We start from the raw sequence: 25,590 nt of genomic DNA on the forward strand, positions 1-25,590 counted from the left end.
TCGTCACGTGCATCACGTCGATTGAAGAGCGGACCTCTAGCTCTTTCCAGTAGGGTAGGTCCCAAAATATAGATTTCTTCTTCCACATGGGTGCGTGTCCCTCAGCGTCATTCGGAACAGCTAGTCCGCCGGGACCCTTTCCAAAGATTACGTGTAAATCATTGACCATAGCAAGTACGTGATCACCGGTACACATGGCGGGCTTCTTCCGGTGATCTGCCTCGCCTTTGAAATGCTTGCCTTTCTTTCGACATTGATGGTTGGTCGGAAGAAATCGACGATGGCCCAGGTACACGTTCTTCCTGCTTTTGTCCAGGTATATACTTTCAGTGTCATCTAAACAGTGCGTGCATGCGTGGTATCCCTTGTTTGTCTGTCCTGAAAGGTTACTGAGAGCGGGCCAATCGTTGATGGTTACAAACAGCAACGCGTGCAGGTTAAATTCCTCCTGTTTGTGCTCATCCCACGTACGTACACCGTTTCCATTCCACAGTTGTAAAAGTTCTTCAACTAATGGCCTTAGGTACACATCAATGTCGTTGTCGGGTTGCTTAGGGCCTTGGATGAGAACTGGCATCATAATGAACTTCCGCTTCATGCACATCCAAGGAGGAAGGTTATACATACATAGAGTCACGGGCCAGGTGTTGTGATTGCTGCTCTGCTCCCCGAAAGGATTAATGCCATCCGCGCTTAAACCAAACCATATGTTCCTTGGGTCAGCTGCAAACTCAGCCCAGTACTTTCTCTCGATTTTTCTCCACTGCGACCCGTCAGCGGGTGCTCTCAACTTCCCGTCTTTCTTACGGTCCTCACTGTGCCATCGCATCAACTTGGCATGCTCTTCGTTTCTGAACAGACGTTTCAACCGTGGTATTATAGGAGCATACCACATCACCTTCGCAGGAACCCTCTTCCTGGGGGGCTCGCCGTCAACATCACCAGGGTCGTCTCGTCTGATCTTATACCGTAATACACCGCATACCGGGCATGCGTTCAGATCCTTGTACGCACCGCGGTAGAGGATGCAGTCATTAGGGCATGCATGTATCTTCTGCACCTCCAATCCTAGAGGGCATACGACCTTCTTTGCTGCGTATGTACTGTCGGGCAATTCGTTATCCTTTGGAAGCTTCTTCTTCAATATTTTCAATAGCTTCTCAAATCCTTTGTCAGGCACAGCATTCTCTGCCTTCCACTGCAGCAATTCCAGTACGGTACCGAGCTTTGTGTTGCCATCTTCGCGATTGGGGTACAACCCTTTTTTGTGATCCTCTAACATGCGATCGAACTTCAGCTTCTCCTTTTGACTTTCGCATTGCGTCCTTGCATCGACTATGACCCGGCGGAGATCATCATCATCGGGCACTGGTTCCTCTTGATCTTCAGCAGCTTCCCCCCTTGCAGCATCATTGGGCACATCGTCTGGTTCCTCTTGATCTTCAGAAGCTTCCCCCGTTGCAGCATCACCGTATTCAGGGGGCACATAGTTGTCATCGTCCTCTTCTTCTTCGCCGTCTTCCATCATAACCCCTATTTCTCCATGCCTCGTCCAAACATTATAGTGTGGCATGAAACCCTTGTAAAGCAGGTGGGTGTGAAGGATTTTCCGATCAGAGTAAGACTTCGTATTCCCACATATATGGCATGGACAACACATAAAACCATTCTGCTTGTTTGCCTCAGCCACTTCGAGAAAATCATGCACGCCCTTAATGTACTCGGAGATGTGTCTGTCACCGTACATCCATTGCCGGTTCATCTGCGTGCATTATATATAATTAAGTGTGTCAAAAACCATTACAGAACATCATGAATAGATAATTAAGTGACCAAATTAATAGAAGTTCATCATCACATTAGAACCAAAGTACATACATAGTTCTCATCTAACAACATATATATAGCTCTCCAGAGCATCTAATTAATTAAACCATACATTGAAACTATGTAAAACATTTCAATGTGAAAACAAATGCGATCATAATCGCGACCAAGGTAACAATTGATCCAACGGCATAATGATACCAAGCCTCGGTATGAATGGCATATTTTCTAATCTTTCTAATCTTCAAGCGCATTGCATCCATCTTGATCTTGTGATCATCGACGACATCCGCAACATGCAACTCCAATATCATCTTCTCCTCCTCAATTTTTTTTATTTTTTCCCTCAAGTAATTGTTTTCTTCTTCAACTAAATTTAACCTCTCGACAATAGGGTCGGTTAGAATTTCCGGTTCAACCACCTCCTAGATAAATAAAATCTATGTCACGTTGGTCGGTATATTTGTCATAAACAATAAATGAACCAAATAGTTATAAAAAGATAATATATACCACATCCGAATCATAGACAGGACGAGGGCCGACGGGGGCGGATACCAAAACCATCGCACTATGTAATAAGAAGGAATAATAAAAGTAACAAAATTAGACAAGTAACTATCTAAAGTAAGAATTTTTTCCTTTCAGAAAGAAGATAAGAACAAGAGGCTCACCACGGTGGTGCTGATGACGAGATCGGCGCGGGCGATCGACGGCGGTGAAGACGGGGACGGGACGTGACGGACCGCTAAACCTAGACAAATCTCGGGGAAAATGGAGCTCGGAGGTCGAGTTTCGAGAGGAGAAAGATTAACTAGTGTGGCTCAGACATTTCATCGAACACCTCATGTGCATAGGAGGTGAGCTAGAGCACCCAAATGCCCTCCCCTCGCCGGCCAGAAAAAACAGAGCACTGTGGAGTGCTCTGCTGTGGCGATGGGGTATATATAGGGAACTCATTGGTCCCGGTTCGTGGCACCAACCGGGTCTAAAGGCCTTTGGTCCCGGTTGGTGCCACGAACCGGGACCAATGCCCCCTTTAGTCCCGGTTGGTGGCACCAACCGGGACCAAAGGCCTTGTGGCCCAATAGGTGGCATAATTTTTTTCCTCTGTTTTTTTTTCTCTTTTGCTTTATTTGTTTTGTTTTGTTTCTACTTACCACAAAAAACTTATTTATTTTATTTCTAATTACTTATGTATTTTACTTTAATTATTTTATTTTTATTTATTTTACTGCTGCTATTTTTACTTAATTTATTAAGGTTTATTAATTGTAGTTACTATAGTTTATTTTATTTTATTTTATTAAGGTTTATTTAGTTTTATTTATTTTATTAAGGTTTATTTATTTTATAAATATAAAAAAATGAACATAGATGCGCTTATAGAGAAAATTAAACCTAAATTCATAGTAAATTTCAAATTTACTATGAATTTAGGTGAAATTCCCTGTATAAGGGCATCTATTTTCACTTTAAGAGAAGCTCAACAAGGCATAGAGGGACGGGCTTATAAACTGGTGTGAGCGCCCTTCGGTTGGCGAGGTGGGACTAAACACTGGCCGCAACTAGGACCAGCCCTTTAGTCCCGGTTTGTGGTATGAACCGGGACTAAAGGGTGGTGGGCCAGGAGCGTGGCCCATTGGTCCCGGTTTGTCCCACCAACCGGGACCAAAGGGTCCGGACGAACCGGGACCAATGCCCCCACGAGGCCCGGCAGGACCCTGGCCGCACGAACCGGGACCAATGCTCACATTAGTCCCGGTTCGTGACTAAACCGGGACTAATGTGAATATTGCACTGTGACCAAAGCCCTGTTTTCTACTAGTGTAATGCCTCCAACCCCATTAGTACCGGTTGGTGGCTCGAACCGGGACTAAAGGTCTAACCTTTAGTACCGGTTGGTGCCACGAACCGGTACTAATGGGCATCGCACCCTTTAGTCCCGGTTCGTGGCACCAACCGGGACTAAAGGTCCCATTTGAACCGGGACTAATGCATGTACGGTGCCCTAGCCGCTCGAACCGGGACTAATGCCACATTAGTCCCGGTTCGTAATGCAACCGGGGTTAATGCTCTTTTCTGGCCGAGCCAAAACCCTGTTTTCTACTAGTGTGGTCAAATTCGCCATGAAATCCAAATCGGTAGCTCGAGCTTCCTGAGACGAGAGAGTACCTCACAGTAGCATAACGCAGAGCGTAACTATATAGAGCCTTTGATCTCTACAGGTGCCTATACAAAGCTGTCTGCCATTGTTTGCTCTAATCAAACAACCAGAAGTAACGACAACATATCAGAAGTAATCAAACCCATTAACAGTCGCGCAAGAGGCGGTCGATGGGCTGTCTTAATCATTTTTCGTGTACAATGCAATTCATGTATAGGTTTGGTGCTTTGTGCTGACAACAATTCTCTGATTGGCATCATTTGCAGTAACTGTGGTGATCCAGGACGCTTTCAAGATTACAAGTTCAGTAGTGGCAACTTGAACTTATGTAAGAATAAACAGAATTTTTTTTCATTCTGAAGAGTTTCCTAACTGTTGACTTAAGCCTTCATAGTTACATCGTTGGATTATGAATAAGAAGGTGCTAATTATATTTTGAGTGAATTTCTGGTGTGTATTATTCAGACTGGCCCTTGAACTAAATAAAGAGAAGTCAAAGATAGCGTGCAGTTGCAGGAGTTGGAATTTTGTTTCTTTGCTACTCCTGTCTGTCTCTGAAAAGCACTGATGCACCATCAATATAATAAGTTGTTGAACGATTCAAGAGGACTAACCTTGCTGTTGCATTTATCCATGGTTTATAGTATGCACAGGCATGCAGAGGAGGGGCACCCTGGGCGCGCCCCTGCCCCTAGTGTAAGGTAACCGGTGCTTGTTTTGTCTCTGTCACACAAAAATAACCCTCTATATTATTCATACTACCAGTGCTCTCGTCGCTGCAGAATATAAGAGAAAAACTGTTTAACCTGAGGGAAGAAAAATAACCCAATCTTGACATGCATCGTGGAGCCGTTCATAGGAGAAGCCAAAGTCTAGTCTACTGCAGAGAAGAAGCATGAAAACTTGTCCGACAGCACACATACATACATACATACATATAGCTTACGATCCCTTACCTAGAGATCTGCCAAATTTATCTCTGACACTATAGAAAATATTAAATCTCTTGATAGTTTACATGTACTCTGTATAAACTCCAACGCCGTAAAGCACAAGCAGGATGTAGGGTTTTATTTCTTCGGAAAGCCTGAACCTAGGTAAATCATGTATCCCCGTTACCATCTTTCAACACATCTAGCTTACGATCCCTTACCTAGAGATCTGCGGAATTTATGTCTGACACAATGTCGTCCATGTTTACTAGTGAAAGAGTTGGTTATTAGAACCGATCAGAATAGCTTAATACATCTTAACGATTAGTGTTTGCATACAGCCTGCCAATAGAAAGCTCTTACCACACTCATGGGTTTAACATACAAAATTAATTACAAGAAAAGGTGTGGAATATTAAGCAGCGGATGCCTTATCTCATAGGCTTGCCTCTGATTCTAGTTTGTTATCTATTTCTGGTGCTCAACCTGTTTGTTTAGAGCAAATTCTTATGGGCTATCAACATGATGCAGAATCACTAGAGTTGTTATAGTAACTGACTGCCAGTCCAGATTTTAAACTACTCTATAAACTGCAAAATGGTGTGATCCAGTTCAAAAACTGCTTATGGATTGGTCATAATCCAGAATTACAAGAGTTTTTTTTTCTGCATTTCATTCTAGCACATTGGGTGGATATTCTGGATTTCCGGTCACTTATAAGTGAATTCATGGCTTATTTCATTGGCCTGGTATGAAAAAAATGATTAGGAATAGAGTAGCTTACTGTGTAGTTTTCTAACATGATAAGCTGAAAGAGTTCTTTACCATGGATTATTATCTCCTCTTCCTATACCAAAACTCCAAAAGGGGTCTGGGAGACTCTAACTATGGATTTCATCTCCGATTACCCAATTCTACTCAGTATGACTATATACTAGTAGTTATTAATAAGTTTACAAAGTATGAACACTTTATTCTACTGAAGCATCAATTCATAGGTCACAAAACAGTCGATGTGTTCATTGATAATCTACAAGTTAGATAGCATGCCTAAGTATGTTTTTTTTCCACCGAGACCCTATATTTACTAGTTCCTGTTGGAAAACTTTCATTGAAAGGACTAGATGTGAACTTCTCACGAGCTCTGATTGTCATCCAGCCACTGGTAATTATACTGACCAGCACTAGTAGAAAACAGGGCTTTGGTCACAGGGCAGTATTCACATTAGTCCCGGTTCAGTCACGAACCGGGACTAATGTGAGCATTCGTCCCGGTTCGTGCGGCTAAGGCATTAGTCCCGGTTCACCTGGGCCCTGCCACGAACCGGGACTAAAGGGTGCGATGCCCATTAGTCCCGGTTGGTGGCACCAACCGGGACTAAAGGTTCTTTAGTCCCGGTTGGTGCCACCAACCGGTACTAATGGGATTTGAGGCATTAGTACCGGTTCATGGCATGAACCGGTACTAAAGGTCCCATTTTCAAACTCTACCCCCCCCCCCCCGACCGCCTTTTCAGTTTTAGAAAAAACAAAAGAAAATGATGGAAATGTCAAAAAAATAAAATAAAATAAGTTTTCCATGTGATATGTGGTCTAGTTGTTGGGAAAATTAATAAATATGAATTTCGACTTTATTTGCAAAATCTTTCTGGAATTTCTTAAAATGGGCATAACTTTTGCATACGAACTCGGATGAAAAAGTTTTTTATATGAAAAATCATCTACTCGAAAAGTTACATCCGAATTTAACTGGGGAAACCCCGTTAAACATTTTTAAAATCCTCAAAAACCTAACAGAAAAAAGTTACGGGGCTTTTAAGATCTGGAGAGGCAAAAAATGCAAAAAATTCAAACTGTGGTCAAACAATGGTCAAACTAATTATTCTAGAATATTAGTGTTACTAAATAATTATTTTAGTTTTTTTGAATTTTGGTCAAATCTGGTCAAACTGTGGTCAAACAGTGGTCAAACAATGGTCAAACTAATTATTCCAGAAATATTAGTGTTACTAAATAATTATTGTTTTTTAAAACAATAGTTTCAAACTCAAACAGTGAAATGTGTCACTTCATGCTCAAGCTAAATTCCTGAGGGTTAATAGGATTGACATCTTACTATTGTCAGGAAAACAACATGTGCAGACTTGGAAACGAGGGAGAATAGAACCCGGAAGTTAAGCGTGCTCAGGCTGGAGTAGTGAGAGGATGGGTGACCGTCCGGAAAGTTAGATGATTTGGAATGATGAGGGGTGATTAGAGATTAGAGGATAAATTGAGCAGTGATGAGGGGTGGTGATTAGAGATTAGAGGTTAAAATAATTCAGAAAATTGAAAATCAAAAAAAAATTCAAAAAAAAATTCGCAAAAAAACTTTTCAAAAGAAAATCATAAAATTTCCTTTAGTCCCGGTTAGTGTTACCAACCGGGACTAAAGGTGGAGCTCCACGTGGCCGCGGCCTTTAGTCCCGGTTCGTGTAAGAACCGGGACTAAAGGGGGGAGGCATTAGTAACGACCCTTTAGTCCCGGTTCAAAAACCGGGACTAAAGGCCCTTACCAACCGGGACAAAAGCCCCCTTTTCTACTAGTCCAGGTAAATCAACAGGTTAAATGCTATTTAAGATGCTTCATCAGTGGTCATCCTAAAAGTGGTCTAGATGGCTTTCAATATGTGAGCTCTGGTACAACACAAACTAGAAGGGTTGAGTGCGCTTTGTTGCGTCGTTGGGTTTCTTCAAAAAAATCATCACTCTGTTTCAAAATATATTGTGTATTACTTTTTTCAAAAGTCAAACCTTTTATGTTCAATAAAATTTATAGAGATAAATAGAAATACATAATATCAAATCGATATTTTTAAATTCCTCATGAAATGAATTTCCACACTTTTTTGCTTAATATTGTGGATGTTCATATTTTTGCTCTAAACTTGGTCGAAGTTGAAGAAATTGGAATTTCTACAAAACTAATACCCCTTATATTTTGGAACGGATGGAATATTTAGTTTGGCGGGTGCTGGAGATTACTTTTTAAAAAGTCAAACCTTTTAAGTTCAATAAAATTTGAAGAGAAATATATAAAAATCCATAATATCAAGTCAGTATTTTTAAATTCATCATGAAATGAATTTCCATATTTTTGTGTAATATTGTGGATGTTGATATTTTTTTCTCTGGACTTGGTCAAAGTTGAAGAATTGGACAAAACTAACACCCTTATATTTTGGAAAGGATGGAATATTTAGTTTGGCGGGTGGTGGAGATTACCTTTTTTAAGTCAAACCTTTTAAGTTCAATAAAATTTGAAGAGAAATATATAAAAAATCCATAATATCAAGTCAGTATTTTAAAATTCATCATGAAATGAATTTCCATAATTTTTTGTTTAATATTGTGGATGTTGATATTTTTGCTCTGGACTTGGTCAAAGTTGAAGAAATTGGCTCTGTCATTTATCATCTAGCTCTTCCCAGTGACAGCCGCATACACCCGGTCTTCCACATTTCTCAGCTCAAGTAGGCCATAACTCCTAATTTCCAGGTGCACTCTTCATTGCGAGATGCTGATGCTTATTCACAGTGTCCTCTGCCGCTCTGCGTGTGTTGTAGCGTCAGGTTCGCCAGCTTGGCAATCATGCAAATACCGCACGTGTTGATTGAATGGAACAAACGAGAACCTAATGCAGCTACCTGGGAAGATTTTGACCACCTGTATCAATGTTTCCCTCAAGCTCTGTGGCTTGGGGGCAACAATCCTACAAGGCCGGGCCGGGCCAGAGGCCTACCGGCCTGGCTCACTAATCCGAATTGGGCCCATTAAGACTTTTGATATATATACCTGCACCTTATCCTGTAACTGGTAGGAATGGATGGATGGCTGAAGGCCTAGCGCCTATAATCGTTGTAAGCTACTCCCTCTGTTCTGTAAGTCTTTATTTAGAGATTCCAACAAGGGACTACATACGAAGCAAAATGAGTAAATCTACACTCTAAAATATGTATATATACATCCGTATGTTGTAGTTCATTTCAAATCTCTAAAAAGACTAACATTTAGGAACGGAGGCAGTACAAGCTGTGAGGGTGGTTCGGAGGAACAACTTAATTTGAATTCGCCACGAAATCCATATTTGTAGCTCTGAGCTTCATGAGAGGAGAGAGTACCTCACAATAGCATATAGCAGAGCGTAACTACATAGAGAAACATACAGAAAACTTCACAGTGCTCTCATCACTGCAGAATATACGAGGAAAACTGGTCGTCTGAGTTAACCTGAGGGAAGAAAAACAACAGCGTCGAAAACTTGACTGCCATCGTGAAAGTTAAGATAGCATGAAAAACTTGTCCAACAGCATACATAGATACATATAGCAGCGCACAATATAAGTTAAGATAGAAAGGAATGCTTCAGCTTGTTGCTCCAAACCAAACAAGCATTTGTAATGCAAAGCAATACAAGAAGAATAACCATGCCAAGAAAACAAACATCAAATCAATGGAGGAAAAGACCCCCGCAATTGTATTACGGAGCCAAAATCATCACCCCCATAATCCTGGTGTAGTGTTCAAACACACACCACCAATTCATCATTCATGCAAGTGGTAAAAGGACAGAACGCACCTCCCCGCGATTCAAACTATCCTGATTTGTACATCTTCAGGCAAATAAAAGAACCCCGAACCCACATCCTATATGTTCCGCACGGTGAAAAAAGAGTCTCCTGTTACTTCACCCACCTACTTGGCCGCAGCGCCACGGTAAAAAGACAGAACCCACTCAGGTTCAACCTACACTACAGGTATTCGTTTGCACACTCTCACCTAAGCTCTTCGCTTGCTCTGCCAAAAACAAGTCACTCATGTTTTCTACATCGACTATTACCTTGTCAACCGCTCCTACTTCTTCGGCGCCGCTTCAGGGCCCTGCCCAGCAGCACTGCCCTTGCTCTGACTCTTCTCCTTGTCCTTGTCCTTGTCACCTTTCCTCTTGGAATGTTCGAGACGGTCCAACTTCTGCCTCTGGAACTCAGAGAACCTCTTGGCCTTTGCTGCTGCTGCCGTCTCCTCTATATCCCTGGTGCTCTTCCCCTCCACAGGCTTCTTGGTCGGGCTCTTGGTGGGTTCCTCATTGGCGGGCTTCTTGTAGCTGTAGAATGGGTTGCAGAGGTCCTTGATGCTCTGGATAAACGTGGCGCTGGGGTCTTGGCACGGCTGCCCCTGGATGTAGGAAAGGACACTTGCCCTTGCATGTTCATACCCATCCCTGACAGGTTCAGAGCCATCCTGCTCCCTGAGCCACTTGAACTCAAAGTAGCCGATGCGGCAGACACCAACTGCTGTCACCCCAGTGCCCACAATCTTACCGCCCTTGATAAGCACCTTGCGGGCCAGGTCTGGTAGCTCAAGCCATTGGTCAATAGCCTGTTGAACCAAGAAAACAATCGACATTGTCAAACATAACATCTTATATTATGGGACGGAGGGAGTATCATTTTCATACAACAATATGAAACATCTAGCAACGATGTGGAACAATAGCAACACGACGCAACTTGTGGACATGATAACCTGTCAGAGTATAAATAGCAACAAGGGCGAGTAACATCCAAGAGCTCCGCCTATAAATACACCTCTGGTGATGATTCTAAAATGGCATGCAACATCCAAGAGCTCCGCCTATAGCAACAAGGGCGAGTAGGAACCAACATAGGCGTCATGCACGAAACACCACATCAAGCTTATACAATTCATCGCGGTATTAACATGTCGTAGAACATCCCTTGTTTAGACTAGTTCCCAAACAAGGAACACCTTGACAAAATTAAAGAGCAACAGGTGTAACGACGAGCCGAGAAGTATCCAGGAACTTAGCACTCGGCATGGTAACTAGAGTAGAAGATCTCTCTGTGTCCCCCTGGTAATGATGAACTAAGAATAAAAGTAAAGCCAGCCAGGTAAAGAAGTTGCCAAGATATCCCTCAATTACACGGCAGAATGCACATCCTAATTGCACTCGAGGTCTGACCAGAGAGAACATACGTCAAGACACTGCTTGATGCACCATTTCACTCCATTTTGGTATTAACATGTTGTCACAGCATCCCCTGTCAGTTATATACTTGTACCTCCGTCTGAAAATGTAAGGCATTTTTGCAGGCTAGTTTAGCCAGCAAAAACGTCTTACATTTTGAGTTGGAGGTACTAGTTCCCAAACAAGTAACACCTTGACAGAATTAAAGAGGTACAGGTGTAACGATGGGTCGACAAGTGACCGGGAATTTAGCACTCAGCATGGTAACCAGACCAGAGTAGAGGACCTATCTGTGACCCCCTGGTAATGATGAACTAACAGTAAAAGTAAAGCCAGCCAGGTAAAAAAAAAAGTTGCCAAGACATATCGCTGAATTACACACAGAAGAATGCACGTCCTAATTGCATTAGAGGTCTGAACAGAGGTTTAAGAGAGAACATACCTGGAGTCCCCGCCTCACGCGCGTTGACATTGGTGGCTTGTCCCTGTGCCGGTTGCCTTCGTTGGGGTCTCGGCTGGCCGGATAGGGATCTGTTACGGTGATGCACTGAGACAGTAAAATTGAAAGATGGTTCAAGATCTGTTTGGGATGCATATATATAATAAATTTACTTGAAGCATAGCACCAATACCAGTAGCATGCAGATAGACAAAAAAGGAAGCCCTTGGATAGGCCTTGAGAGAGAAGCAAGCAAGTAACTATATATGGGACTCCCTGCCATGAATCATGGCTGAGTACCTAGATATATATATATAGACAAGCTATGGCATGAAAAATCATGGCTGGGTGCCTAGCTATAGATATACAAAGACAAGCTCTTCCCCCAAACAGAATGATGGCAACTTATCATAAGAGATTCTGCTTTGCCGGTTGTATCTAATCTACTCGCTCCGTACGGAAATACTTGTCATCAAGATGAATAAAAGGGGATGTATCTAGATGTATTTTAGTTCTAGATACACCCCTTTTTATCCATTTTCATGACGAGTATTTCCAGACGGAGGGAGTAAGAAATAAGAGGAACAAAATCCAATTGCTTGGGACATAATAATAATAACAATCCAGCCAAGAAACGACAACCTGGAACAGTGCCTGCACGAAATGAAAGACCCCCATTACAGAAATTAAGGAGCATCTGTGATATAGAGGCTTTCACAAAGAAGCAAGCATAGAACACCTGCTTGGTGAAATGCAGGTAGAAGAAGAATGCCTGAACCCGATCAAGCTACCCTGCCCACACGAGGTACCCTGCTCTGCTTGGTGACTCCACTCCTTGGGCAGTTCAAAAGTTTTATTCAATATAATGGGGGCGAAATGTATTACATTACATTTCGCAGCAGAAAGAAGCACCCCCAAATAAATCCCGTTCGTCGTCTAAGGGACCCAATTCGGTACGGCGTTCCTGAGGGAGGCAGCAGGGAAGCCCACGAAGTTACGATTCCAGCCTAATAATTATCGGGGGATTTCGTGGTACGAACATCGCACCTAGTACTAGTAGTAGGAAACGAAACGAATCGAATCGTCGTCGTCAACGATGAACCAACCAATTTCGTCGCATCAAGAAAGAAAGAAGAAATTCCCCCACGGGGTGGTCTCAGAGAAGTTCCTCGCGGGATTCAACTAGTAGACAAATAATAGGTGTTGATTCCACCAAACAAATAAATCCCGTTCCGTTGCTCGTCTACAAGTAAAAGACCCAATTCCGTACGTACGTTCCTCACGGAGGAAGCGGCCAAGCCCAGAAAGTTGCGATCCAGCCCCTAACTATCGCGGATTTCGTCATCCAACATCACAGATTGATTCAGATGGAGCTACGGAAAGAAGATGTACCCCTTTACTTGGCGAGTAGAACACCCGGTACGGCATCGGCTTCTCCCAGTCCCAGGGGAGCCGAAGCCTGCCGTCGGCCCGCGCGGCCCGGAACCTGTGAGTGAGCTCACGAAGCTTGTCCGCCATCGGGCCTCTCCTCGCCGCTCGCCGCTCGACGCTCGCGCCTCCGCTCCGCTAGCTAGGGTTTGGTTTGGTAGGGTGGAGAAGGCGGAGGGAGGGGAAGGGAGCGGGTGGGGTTTGGGTGAGTGTGGCGGGGTGGCCGTTCTCTCTCTCTCTCTCTCTCTCTCTTCCTTTCCTTCCTTCCTTCCGCCGCGAGGCCACACCACACACACACACAGAAGGCAGAGGCTTTTTTTTACTTGGGCCGGGCCGGGCCGGGCTGGGCTGGGCTGGGCTGCACGGGCCACGTTGGATGGGCCTGGCAACTTTCGTGCTTCAGCTTATTTTTTGCCGTGTGTCGGTGCAATTTGCCATCCTCGCATCACTAGACTCGCCGACCGTGTGGCACTTAACATTTGTCTGGGCAAATTTTTCAACCGATGAAGCCATGGACGGATTTTGAAAAATTCATACTCCCTCCGCTCCCAATGCATAGAGACTGCCTCAACTAATCTGGATCCGATCGATCTGGATACTTTACGGATCTGAAAGAAAATGACCAAGAATTGTTTTTATATGACCATGGATTTTTCAAAATTGTTCGCCGATTCAAAGAATTAATGTTCGTTCAATTCAAAAAAATCTTCACAAAATAAAAACAATTGTGGATTCGAGAGTATTCATAAATTGGAAAAATATTTGCAAATTCAAAAAAAACTTCATGAAATTCAAAAAGAACTCATTAATTTTTAATTGTTCGCCATGCAAAAAATGTTAGAACAGACCTAAGTCCTTTTCACAAAAAATAACAATGATAATAAACTGTTAGAAATAATGCGCATAGCCCATATAGAATTTCTGAAACCTCACAAAATCGAAAATTTACTAGATTTCAAAAAAATATTCCTGAATTCAACTTTTCTTTGAAATTCAAAAAAAACCTTCATGGATTCAATAAATGTTTGCTAAGTTCAAATAAAGTTCACACGTTCATTAAATGCATGTGAAAATAACAAAAAAACACAAATACTTGCCACAGCCTACTTGGGCGCAGCGCCACGGTAAAAAGACAGAACCCACTTAGGTTCAACCTACACTACAGGTATTTGTTTGCACACTCTCACCTAAGCTCTTCGCTTGCTCTGCCAAAAACAAGTCACTGTCTTGTTTCGTGAGGCCTTAGAGCATCTCCAGCCATTGGCCCCACCAGGACGCATAAAAATCGCTCCCTGAAGGCGAGCCGGCGATTCGTTCGGCGCTGGGGCGGTTTTGCGCCCAGTCGTCGCCCCCAGTCGCCGATTTTGGCCCACTTTTGGAGCCCCATTTCGGCGAAAAAGGCCCAAATGGGCGAGAATAGGTCCATATTCGGCGTGGTTCGCCGTGGCTCGGCGTTCAATTATCAACATAAATATTTTTTTATCACATATTTCATCACAGAAAATTCAAATACTTCAACAAAATAGTTCAACAACAAATAGTTTAATACAAATTATATAGTTCAACAAATAGTTCAATTATATAGTTCGTCGCGCCCGGTGTCGCCCTTGAGCCTCCATAGGTGCTCTATCAGATCTTGCTGCAGTTGATGATGCACCTGTGGGTCTCGGATCTCCTGACGCATACTGAGGTAGGCAGTCCTGCTCGCTCTCAATGATCATGTTGTGCAAGATGACACAGCAGGTCATGATCTCCCACATTTGATCTTTCGACCAGGTCTAAGCGGGGTACCGGACAACAGTAGCCTTCGAGACGATGCCGGTTCTTACTTTCACCCGCCCCGGCACCGAGCCACCTCGCCGCGCCTTTTCATTGCTCGCCAGCAGCTGGGCGAGGGCGGCGAGCACCATGAGATGCTCTTCTTCCTGGACGTCGGCCTCGGCTTCCTCCTCCAGCAGCGCGGCGAGCACTTCCTCGTCATCCGAGTCCATCGCCGAGGCAGGCAAATTGCCGAACACCTTGCGCGCGGTGGGAGTGCACCTGCCGCTAAACTGCCCCTCCGTGGCCGGAAACGGCGGCCGGAAACGCCCAGCTGGCCTCGGAGGGGTTGCCGCGGCGAACCTCTGCTATTTTTCCGGCGGGGAATGGCTATCTACCGGTGAAGGGCGGCGGGGCGGCGCCGGGATATACCTAGTGGCGGCCGAGAGCGCGGGGGGTGGGAGGCGAGTCGGGGAAGAAAATCTTGACTTTTCACCTGACGGCGTGGGCCAGCCGCGCTTTTCCCTTGCACCGGAACCCCCAAGCGCCCCCCAGCGCGCCGGGTTCGGCCTGCGGCCGCCGGGCGGAAAAAAGGACCGAACCGGCGCTTTCCGTCGTCCTGGGGGCGCGACTGGACCTTTTTTTGGCGCCGGTGCCGAAAAAGTCGCCTGGGGGCCTGTTGGGGGCGCGGCTGGAAATGCTCTTATACAATGCAAGGTGCTTAGGAGAGATGCTTGGAGAAACTAGTCAATGTGTGCACGTTAATTTGGAAGTATATTAAATGCATATGGATATTAAGTAGGATATTATTTGCGTGTTATTATGTGATTAGCACTATTTTTGGCATGAAATTAACTGCACGCTAAACGTGTTGACCGCTCGACATTGAAGTAGTCTAGATCGCTGGATTAACATGATTTGATGACCGAGATTAATTGAATCTGCCCCTTGGGTTCTTTTTATATGGTATAGATAGATAAACCAATATTTTCTTATGCACCGGTGCTTATTTGTACAGGGCAAGCGCTTAATTAGACGTCTCTCCTATAAAAATAGACACCAGTGCTTCAGAAACAAATCGGTTTATTTTCTAAGCACCTCTATAAGCACCTAGCATTGTACAAGGCCTGAATCAACTATACTTTATCCGGCGCTGCTCCTACTTCTTCGGCGCCGCTGCGGACCCATAGAGGACCTATAAGGGAATGGAGGGAGTACAATTCATTGCGGTATTAACATGTCGTAGAGCATCCCTTGTTTAGACTAGTTCCCAAACAAGGAACACCTTGACAAAATTAAAGAGCAACAGGTGTAACGACGAGCCGACAAGTATCCAGGAACTTAGCACTCGGCATGGTAACTAGAGTAGAAGACCTCTCTACAAACGACTGTCCATGCATGATTTTTGGACGATGGCTTTCTTGAACAGTGCAGATTTGTTGAACAATACTATCCAACGGATGCTGTTGTCCATCGTCCACAAATCATGCTGTTGTCTGTGTCGTCCACAAATCATGCTCTTTTCAAAATTCATACTCCCTCCGCTCCCAATGCATAGAGGCTGCTTCAACTAATCTGGATCTGAGGGAGTAGCTACTCTTTTTATATATAGTTTTTTGGCTGGTTTAATTATATCAATAAAAATATCTATGGATTTCAAAGAAAAATATATCATCATTTTTTTAAACGACCATGATTTTTCTTTTTAAAAAAATTGTTCACAGATTCAATGAATGTTCATTCAATTCAAAATATTATGACAGAAAATGGAAAATTCTTTCTGGGTGGGCTGGCCGCACACCTGGATGACGTTCTTTCGGCCTTCCTTTGCAAAAACAAAATTGTGGTACAAGTGAGGCTGAGAATTTTTTGGCAATTCTTCGGGTGAGTCTTCCGCCTCACTCGGTATACGATGGTTAGTCGGGCCCGAGCGAGATGTTGGGAAGTTTGAGCGACCGTGCGCAATCATTGGAGATTTTGCATGTACAGAACGATCGATCTAGATACTTTATGAATCTGAAAGAAAATGACCAAGAATTGTTTTTATATGACCATGGATTTTCAAAATTGTTCACAGATTCAAAGAATGTACGTTCAATTCAAAAAAATCTTCACAAAAAAAATTAGTGGATTCGAGAATATTCATGAATTTGAAAAATATTTGCAAATTCAAAAAAACTTCATGAAATTAAAAAAGTCATTAATTTTTAAATGTTCACGATGCAAAAAATGTTAGAACAGACCTAAGTCCTTTTCATGAATAATAATAATAAACTGTTAGAAATAATGGGCACAACCCATGTAGAATTTCTAAAATCTCAAACTAGGCTCAGGAATAAATTTTCTGAAATATCAAGCTGGGCTCACAAATAAATAGCAAGTGGTACCACCCCAGAAGTCGAGGAGGTGTGAGACCTTTTTATACAGTGGGTTCTCTGCACCACATTCAGTGAGGTGTGAAAGAGAGAAATAGAAGACCACACGCACGCGCTCGCTCGCCTCGTCTCGCTGGGCTCGGACCAGGGCGGCCCGCGGGTGCGACATGCGTGTGGATGGTCCGCTGAAATCCGGTCCTGTGCCTTGCAGCGGCGCAACTTCCCGCCGCCATTTTATTTTTTGATGTCTTGGCCAACAAGTTAAATATTTCTTGTCCGGAGAATATACGATTTACAAACTAAGTCGGTTTGAGACTGTGATCGCAACTGATTCAAGGATTCAACGGTGACGATTGCAGCTCGGGGGTTCTAGTCCTTAGTAACACATGCACGAAGACTTTTGAACTATCATCAATAAGGTCAGGTCACCTCTAGTATGGGAGCAACGACGATGACACGTCTTCCTATATACTTGTAGCTGGTCCTAGTGAGTTCTCGTCATTTTGCATGGTCTCCGTAACCTCCATGATTCAAGCAAGGCAAACCGTCGTGGAGAGCATGATCTTAGGCTTTGCTGGCATCCTCAACGAAAGGGGGAATGTTGGTGCTAGAACTGACGGATCTTGAATAGGTGGCCCCGAGCTGGTAATCTTAACACTATGGTAATAGGAAGTAAAAGGGACATAATATTTACACAGGTTCTGGCCCTCTCGAAGAGGTAAAACCCTACATCATGTTTGCATTATATTTATTATGGATAAGAGCATCTCCAACCGTGGTTGTAAAAAACGCGCGCGCGGTAAAAGTTGGTTTTGGCGCGCGCAGGGCGGTTTGGCGCGCTCCAGCTGGCGCGGGAAAGGAAAGCGCGTGCGGCGTCCAGCGCGCTTTATAAATGCAGCGTCCGCCACACGTCCTCGCACCGCTCTCCACCTCGCCACGCGCCCCTGCCGCTGCTCTCTCCCCGCTCTTTCTCGCCCCGCCGCCGCGCCGCAGGGGAGTTTCGGGCTACCGCGGCGTCCGCGCGCCCCCCTCGGCTCCTTCTCCACCGAGATCCGGTTCGGCAACATGCGCCTCAGCCTCGGCACTTTCGAGACCGCCCACGAGGCCGCCGGCGCGTACGACGCGGCGTCGTCGCGTCTTCGGCGGCCTCACAGGGACATGAACTTCCCCGAAGTGCCGACGCAGGAGATGGCGCAGGAGCTCGCGCCTCCCCCGCGGCTCGTCACCGACGAGGATCGTCGCGACAACTGGAGGCGGGAGCGCCGTCTCACCCTCGCCGAGATGGACGAGGAAGCCATGGAGCAGTGGTGCCAATGCTTCCCGCAGGACGTCATCAACGAGCGCCAGTTCTTCGCGCAAAGGAGGGCCGAGAGGGAGGAGAGGAGGGCGGAGCGAGCCGCCTATCGCGAGGACAGGCGTACGCGGAAGGAGGCCGCGCTCTTCAACATCGAGCTAGGAGAAGCGTCGTCCTGGGACTCCGAGGACGATCAGTATCTTGAAGCCTTCATTCAGACGTCGGAGGAGGACATCACCGAGGCGGAGTCGGAGTCGAAGGAGTCGGACGAGGAGTAGTCGGAAGAGGAGTAGTAGTAGAACTATCTTTTTTGTTAATCTATCTATGCTAGAACTATCTATGTATCGTTTTATCTATCTATGTATCTTTTTTTATTTAATCTATCTATGCCTATCTATGAAGTTTCAAGTCGGAGTCGAGTGCGTATCTAGTTGGAGCAGATGGAGAAGATGACTAAAAAAAATTTAGCGCGTCTGCTGGAGCGGCGCGCGCGTGCTACGTTTTGTAGCGGTCGCTGGAGCCAGCACACCGCGGCGCGCAAAAACTGGCTACTCCGAAAGGTTTTTTAGCGCGCCGCGTGTTGCACGCCTGTTTGAGATGCTCTGAGGTACAAAGTACAAAATCATCTACCTCAAAATCGTTTGAGTGTGTTCAGTCTAAAAACCTTCAGCGTGCCCCGACGCTGATGTACTTGCTGGAGCATGTCAAAAACTCGTCCAAGAGTCGAGCAACTTAACCCCATGTCGCCGCCCTCGCCAAAGAAATCTTACTCAACCGAGCTTGTAAAAACTACAAAAAGACTCGAGCAACTTAAGGCCGTGTCGCCGTCGATGCTTGTGTGGTCAGGCTAATGTGTATGGGAATATGCCGTCCGCCCGTTCGGCCGATTGTTTCACGGCAATGAGAGGAGGTGGAGCTTCACACGCACGCATGTGTCACCATTCGCAGGATCTCATCAGCGCCAGTTCCATCAGGCTGTCCTCCTGACACGAAACACCTCGGGGTGATGAGAATGAGTAGAGCATGCACATCAGACGTTGGAGAAAATCAATGACACGGTTCCTCTACTCTGCACCAATCTACTACTCTCTCCACGCCACCTTATTATTGCTCTAAAATCATGCAATCAACTTTTTTGTGACCACTAACACCTAAACCAGATTAATAAGCCATGAACTCGAATGTAGGGCTGGAACTTAGTCGTTGTTCAGTCTTCAGCTCCACCCAAAACAACTCTGCCCAGGTGCACTCCAAGAAGGCATGTGTGCCATAGTTTCCTCTACTCTGCACGGTTCGTAGAACGCAACCCTCCCCCCTGAAGCTCGAGGCCCTACCATTATCCACACTTCTTGCCACCAATGCTCTGTAGGCAGATCGTACGGTGAACTTTCCAAATTTTCTTGAGATTCCAAGCCCACGTGTCGTCACCAAAATTCTCAACTAGGAGCAACTCCAACGGGCCAACCCAAATGGACGGCGCATTTGTTCGCTTTTTATCTGTTTGGGTCGACCGTCTGTCCGGCGTCCCCCTTTTTTACATTTGGGTCGGCAGTGCGCCAACGCGCCGACCCATTTCATGTCCGCACTCAATTTTTTTAAAAGGCCAGCGGCCATAGATCATGTCGGCACAATGCCATCGCCGGCATACATTGCCGGTTTCAAAAAATATCACCACACAGTTCATGCTGGCGCACTCGCCAGCAGCCGGCACACATGCCAGCACATAAAAAAGGGTGGGACTTGAGTTCGACCACGTCATCGCGGCCCCGTGGTCATGCCAGCACACAAGCCGGCATACAAAAAAGGAAGGCGCTCGCCGCCACGAGATCACTCGTCGGTGAAGTTGAGCATATCGGCCTGCATCTTCTCGAATCATGGTCTCTTTCTTGACGACACGATGTTGAGATCCACCTTCATTATCTCCATCCTGGTCATCATGCTCGCGAGAGCCACTTCTTTCGTCTTGGTCTTGGTCCTTCATCTCAAGCATCTTGGCTTGCTTCTCCGCGTCCATCCCAAGCCTCCTCCTTTGGATCTCCATGAAGGCGTTCATTTGCTATTCTTTGAAATGCCGGCGCTCCTCCTCCCTTGAGTCATTCTTGCTCATCATGCCCTCCACGCTTGCGACCAAGGCGTTCGATGCCGCATCCCGCTTGTCCTCCTTCTTGGAGTTGGTCTTCCCCCGCGGCCGTGCCGGCTCGCCGTCCCCAACCTCCTCCACGACTTGCTTCCCCCCACGCGACTTGAGGGCGGCATATTGCGCCTTAAACTTCTCCTCGTCTTTGATGACCCTAAAGCAATGGGAGAGGTTGAAGCACTTGCCATTGTGTTGGACCTTAAATGCCTTCAAAGCTTGAAACGCCTACAAATGTATTTCACGCAAGCATATTGGCAAATGGTATGCAAATGAACACACAAGCATTTAAAACAATACAGAGGCTAGCCAACTCGTTTGGAGAAGGCTCCCCCGATTTCAGCCTTCGTTGGCCGTCGGATGCTGGTCAACAGGGTCGTCTGCGTGCTGCTTCCTGTTGGATCATCGCGTCTTGCATCACGTCTCGTTTTGACCGGCCGATGAAAACGATGAGGCGAATGACGTGTGGGCTCATGGCGAAGGGCGATAGGCTGGGTCAAACATTTCTGGGTGTTCGCGCGGCCTCTCCTCATGCGCCGCGTGCGCCTGCGCGCGTCGGGCGCTCCCTCTTTTGCCGTTCGCTCCTTTGGCTGGTTGGCAGCCGCATATGAACCCGTTTCTGCACCCGCGGTTGTGTTGTACCGATGACGGGTGGGCCTGTGCTGCCCTTGGTCCCGCTCGTCAGCTGCATTAGCTGCATGTCACACGGTGTGGTTTGGTTTCCGCGGGTCAACCATTTTTGGTGGGTCGTTCCCCACGCCCTGCGCACGTCGTGCGTTGTGGCGATAGAGCAGAGGGGTCAGCCGGTGCGTGTGCACCCGGCTTCTGCGCCTGCGGATTCTTTCCACCGTATGACTCGTGGGCCAGGTTCATCTATGGTCCTACACGTTGGTGAGTGGTGTTCGTTCGGTCCGTGTCCAGTCGCTTCGTCCGGGTTGGAAGGAGTTGTTGCGCTGCACCGTGGGCTGCTTGGTGCCTAGCTGACTCCTGCGCTAGGTCCTGTCTCATCCTGTGGTGTACCATTGGCCATTGCCATTCTCTCTGGTCTTTTATCACCATTTTTTTTGCCGCACGCCGCTGCTCAAGGGCCCGCGTAGACGGACGGTCCCATTTGTCTGTTGGATGGGTGTATGCTGCGTGCGTCTGCCCCTCCCTCGCTGCCGGCGTACTGTGGCTGATGCACGGACCACACCGACGTGCGAGCGCCGCGGCATGGTCGCGCGCGATAGGGCCCTGAGGACGAGGCGTGCGCGTCCACGATCCTGGTGACGGCTGGAGGGAAGCCCCGGGAGCTGCCGTTCGCGCTGCTGGCGGAGCGGTGGATGGTGGTGGCCTTGGTGGGGGCCACCGCGGCGCGGGATGGGTATGAACGCGGTGGCGGCGGCGAGCGAGCGGGAGAACACACTGCTCTCCTTTGGCCGCGCTGCCGACCACGCGGCCGTCGCCATGGTCGAGTTCGACGTCCAGGTATATACAGACACAAATGAAGCTAGCCTCCGCTTGAATTTCCCATCATTAGTTCGCAATTGATACGCTGTTAGCTTGTTTAAGCTTGGACTCTCGTCGGCTCGTCTCGCTTCCTTCGACTGTACTCTGCTGCGATCTATTGTGGTGACCCTTGTTTGCTCGATGGGCGACGCTGGTTCAGGTTCGTCCTGCTCGTCTTCTTGTGTTTTTCACCTCACCTCTCTCTTTGCTTCGCCTACTAATCTCGCATGCTTGGGCTCGTTTCGTCCATGCGCAGTTTGTTTCGACTTGCCGTTGTCGCCTGCGTCGACGCGTGTGTCTTTCTGTCCTTCGCGTTCAGGTTTGTGCACGCCACTTCTGCTCGCCTATAACCTGTTCGATGAAATGCGTTTGTGCTAACATTTGTTCTTCGGTTTACTCTGTTTTCTTCGTTTTCTTCCTTCCTAGCTCTGGTAAATAGGTTGTTCTTTTCCTTTTCTGAACCACGAGTGTTTCTTGCTTGCATCTGCATCTTTGCATGCCGTTGTTGTTTTCTGACCGGTTCTTTTCTATATTTCGTAGGTTGTACGATCTCGCCCGTTGCTGCGTTCACGTTCTGCTCGTTGCTTCGTCTCTGTTTTACTCATCAAGGTTTGCTGATCTCCCCTCTGTCTACCTTCCTATTCTGCTTTCTTTATGTACTATCATGTTGGCTATCCTACTGGTTGTTTCTGTATGTACTATCATGTTATCTTAGCCTACTAATCGTTTGAATATATTTAGTTGTCTTTCTAACAATAGCCCATCAAGCTAGCAATATTTCATAAGCAACACTTATTATACTAGAGATTGACGAGTATGATATAAATAGTTTAATTAAATAGCTGCCGTGATATGGAAAATTCATGTATTTTCTGTTGCTGTTCAAGAGTATGCCTGTTAAGAGATTCAGTTGCCATGGTTCCCTGGGCAAGATTCAGTTTTACATGGATTATTCTAGATAAATTCAAGTTATTTGCGTTGGGACACCTAAGCTAACCTTTATACCTTTCTATTTAGGAGATGGCAGCAGTATATACAAAATATATCACTAATTATTTGTAGAGTTCATTCTTGATAGGAAAAAAAACTGTTATAGCTGATGTCAACACGTCAAGGTGAGTTTCACCCAATCCTTCTTCACTCCTCTCTCCCTCTCTCTCTAACTCTGCAACTCTGCAAGCTTATGTAGTGTGCTCTGCTCCAATGATTTTTAATTGTTGTAAATAAATATCTCTTTTTCATTTCCTATGCTGAAAGGAATGGTAATGCTTATGTTTTACTATTTGTAAAATTAACATATGCCAGTTGGCTTCTTCAGGTGGCTTATTGTTGATTTTATTTTCTTGTCCGCCTCTATGAAATTTTTGAAGGACTTGTCAATCCAATGGATTATGATGCACGATGTTGAATTAGATATGGCTGCCAGTATGCAGGCCATCTTGAGTGTCTCATCTAGATCAATGGGAACAAGAAAGTACACATATTAGGAAACTGAAATGTGACAACACTTATTTTCGTCTAGATGACTGCCAGTATCCACGATGTTGAATTTTTGTCAGAATAGCGTACCTAAACAGTTGGTTGTTCGTCTAGATTAAAAACCCAGCTATAAGAATGGGTTGACAGCATTGGTTGACTCTATTGGCACTTCAATGTTGTCCAGATTCATCATTTTTTTGCCATTGATTTTCCAGATGGTATTTCATAGGCTTCTTATTAGTGACTTCCAACTTCCATACGAAGCATGAGTGAATTTCTTGTTTCAAATATTGATTTGTTGATTACGGACACTAATTGACACTGTGACCTTGATGCTTGATAGAATTGCATCAATGAATTTCTTCTTTTCTTGTTACTTGCTTTGCTCAATGTATATCTTGGTCTGTTATTGCGTGACTTTGCAAATGTAAAACTGAGGCTTTTCGGCCTTGGTAATTTTGATTCTTGTCATGTTCAGGATTCAGACGGTTCTGAAACCACATTCATAGTTTTTATTTAGGTTTGAGTTGCACAATAACAAAATCGATGATTGTTTACTTATGGATGGTAATATATTTACTTTCATTGGTTTTGAAGTTATAAGAAGGTCACCATGACAATTGATATTAAGGTTTAGTAGTTCTACTCATTTTTATTCTTTGAGATACTCCTCCAATGCAATTTATTTTCATCGGTTTTGAAGTTATAAGAAGGTCACCATGACAGCTGATATTAAGGTTTAGTAGTTCTACTCATTTTTATTCTTTGAGATACTCCAATGCAATTTTGATGCAACATTGGATATTTCCACAGCTTTAACCTTATGCCACAATTGCTTTTGTCTTATTTCAGTGTGTTTATTTGCCATCTTTATGTGCTCAGGACCAAAAGAATTGCTAATCTTGCAGTTTTAATAGACGTACATTCTACAACATGGTAAAAAATAAGGGGAGCTTTTAGACGGCCTGTAGGTTATCATATGAAATCCGGTTAAATTTTAGGAAGGTTTAGGAGTATCTCCCTTTTTTGTATAAATTCGGCTCCACAATTGCTTAAGCAATAGCTAGGTTCTAGAACAAACCTGCTACGAATAATTGCATTGTTACTTCAGTGAAAAGTTCCCGGGCATTCTATGTGTCCCTCTGGACTTGGTTGAAAGTATTCCTTTTGTTATCCAGTTTCTCACTAAGCATGTTACCTTTGTTGCTGAATTTTGCCTACAGTTTATGTATATTAGACTCACATGATTACTTGATGGTTGATGTGGATTGTACAACTTGGAAAACACATCTAGGATATTCAAGTTGTGTGTGGCGCCCGGGAGAAAGCTTTGCTAATCCATTCAACCACTTACATGAGAATCCAGTGCCGCAGGTGACTCATTCATGCAAGAACTGTTGTTAAGTTTTTCCTTTTCTCCTTTGATTCTACAAGCCGCAAAGGAGTGAAGGGTAGAAAATATTTCCATTCTCGTTGAATTGGTGGGATTGTCACCAAGTAAGTGCTCTAGATGTTTCTATTTTAGAGCAAGAAGCCAAATCCGCTTGTTCATTGTAAATCTTGGAAAACTTGTTGTTTATTGTCACTTCCATATCTGTTAGCCCATCCATTGCAGCAATGTGCTTGTTTCTTCACTTGATTTCTTGTTTCATGTTTGCACCTCTATTACAGTAGAAAAACTTGTCATAAACATTGTTTGACCAGTTCCCTTCAAAAAAGAAGAGATGGCTATAGAGAGTGGCTCCATCGCTGAGAGATGACAAACGCTGTGCAAGGCATTGTTTGTTCAGCTACTTTAAAAAATGAAGGAATTACAGTGCATCAGACCTATAAAGGGGATGTGTAGGATAAAATGCTATGGTTCCAGACAAGTGAGAGGGGAGAGACAAAGCGTGACTTGGATTCCTAAGTTCCAACCAATGTAGCAAAATTGTAGAGAATGCCCGCATTTTGAAAACTTTGATCACATAGTTTGAGGCTATGTTTCTTTCAAATTTTGTGGACGGGGCGTCGACCCGTTGGCTGGGCAGCTAAGGTTGCTGCCAGCCCACCACCCGAGTTCAAGTCCTGACCTGGACACGTGGTGCTCGCGGAGTTTCTCCTATAAAAAAATGCCAACGAGGGTTAGCCCTTGGGTTGGTCTCATTTTTTTCCTTTCAAAATTTTATTATTAAGAGGATCCTTATTATTGTCAAATTGTCAAGCATTTTTTTCAAATAACTCTTGGTTTGAAATGGGACC

General features: G+C 45.1%; 2 protein-coding genes across 3 annotated transcripts; one reads left to right on the forward strand and one right to left on the reverse strand.

The window, feature by feature from the left end:
* Window positions 1-9,410: 9,410 nt before the first annotated feature.
* On the reverse strand, window positions 9,411-13,070 carry LOC123183310 (uncharacterized). The gene is made up of 3 exons (XM_044596092.1): window positions 12,786-13,070; window positions 11,397-11,501; window positions 9,411-10,344 (listed from the first exon to the last, which is right to left on the reverse strand). Exons 1-3 carry the CDS (start codon window positions 12,909-12,911, stop codon window positions 9,820-9,822), a joined length of 756 nt encoding a protein of 251 aa, XP_044452027.1. The 5' UTR covers window positions 12,912-13,070; the 3' UTR covers window positions 9,411-9,819.
* Window positions 13,071-21,331: 8,261 nt separating this feature from the next.
* On the forward strand, window positions 21,332-22,956 carry LOC123183311 (uncharacterized). Of its 2 annotated transcripts, none has more exons than XM_044596093.1 (5): window positions 21,332-21,849; window positions 21,934-22,030; window positions 22,127-22,189; window positions 22,411-22,479; window positions 22,888-22,956. In XM_044596093.1, the coding sequence occupies exons 1-5, from the start codon at window positions 21,742-21,744 to the stop codon at window positions 22,920-22,922; spliced, it is 372 nt and encodes a 123-aa protein (XP_044452028.1). In that variant the 5' UTR covers window positions 21,332-21,741; the 3' UTR covers window positions 22,923-22,956. The 2 variants fall into 2 exon arrangements, 1 of the variants encoding a protein (XP_044452028.1); XR_006492493.1 differs by having other exon boundaries at window positions 21,333-21,849; window positions 21,924-22,030.
* The last annotated feature ends 2,634 nt before the right edge of the window (window positions 22,957-25,590 follow it).

Source organism: Triticum aestivum, chromosome 1D (genome assembly GCF_018294505.1).
Source record: "Triticum aestivum cultivar Chinese Spring chromosome 1D, IWGSC CS RefSeq v2.1, whole genome shotgun sequence".
NCBI lineage: Eukaryota > Viridiplantae > Streptophyta > Magnoliopsida > Poales > Poaceae > Triticum > Triticum aestivum.

What these genes read in the sequence shown, in the direction of transcription:
- LOC123183311 (XM_044596093.1), top strand. Translation starts at nt 21,742, where the DNA reads ATGGGTATGAACGCGGTGGCGGCGGCGAGCGAGCGGGAGAACACACTG. An exon ending in TTTCTGTCCTTCGCGTTCAG is followed by an intron (nt 22,190 to 22,410) that starts GTTTGTGCACGC and finishes TATATTTCGTAG; the next exon opens with GTTGTACGATCTCGCCCGTT. An exon ending in TCTCTGTTTTACTCATCAAG is followed by an intron (nt 22,480 to 22,887) that starts GTTTGCTGATCT and finishes CTTTCTATTTAG; the next exon opens with GAGATGGCAGCAGTATATAC.
- LOC123183310 (XM_044596092.1), bottom strand. Translation starts at nt 12,911, where the DNA reads ATGGCGGACAAGCTTCGTGAGCTCACTCACAGGTTCCGGGCCGCGCGG. An exon ending in TCTACTCGCCAAGTAAAGGG is followed by an intron (nt 11,502 to 12,785) that starts GTACATCTTCTT and finishes TTACTGTCTCAG; the next exon opens with TGCATCACCGTAACAGATCC. An exon ending in GCGTGAGGCGGGGACTCCAG is followed by an intron (nt 10,345 to 11,396) that starts GTATGTTCTCTC and finishes TTGGTTCAACAG; the next exon opens with GCTATTGACCAATGGCTTGA.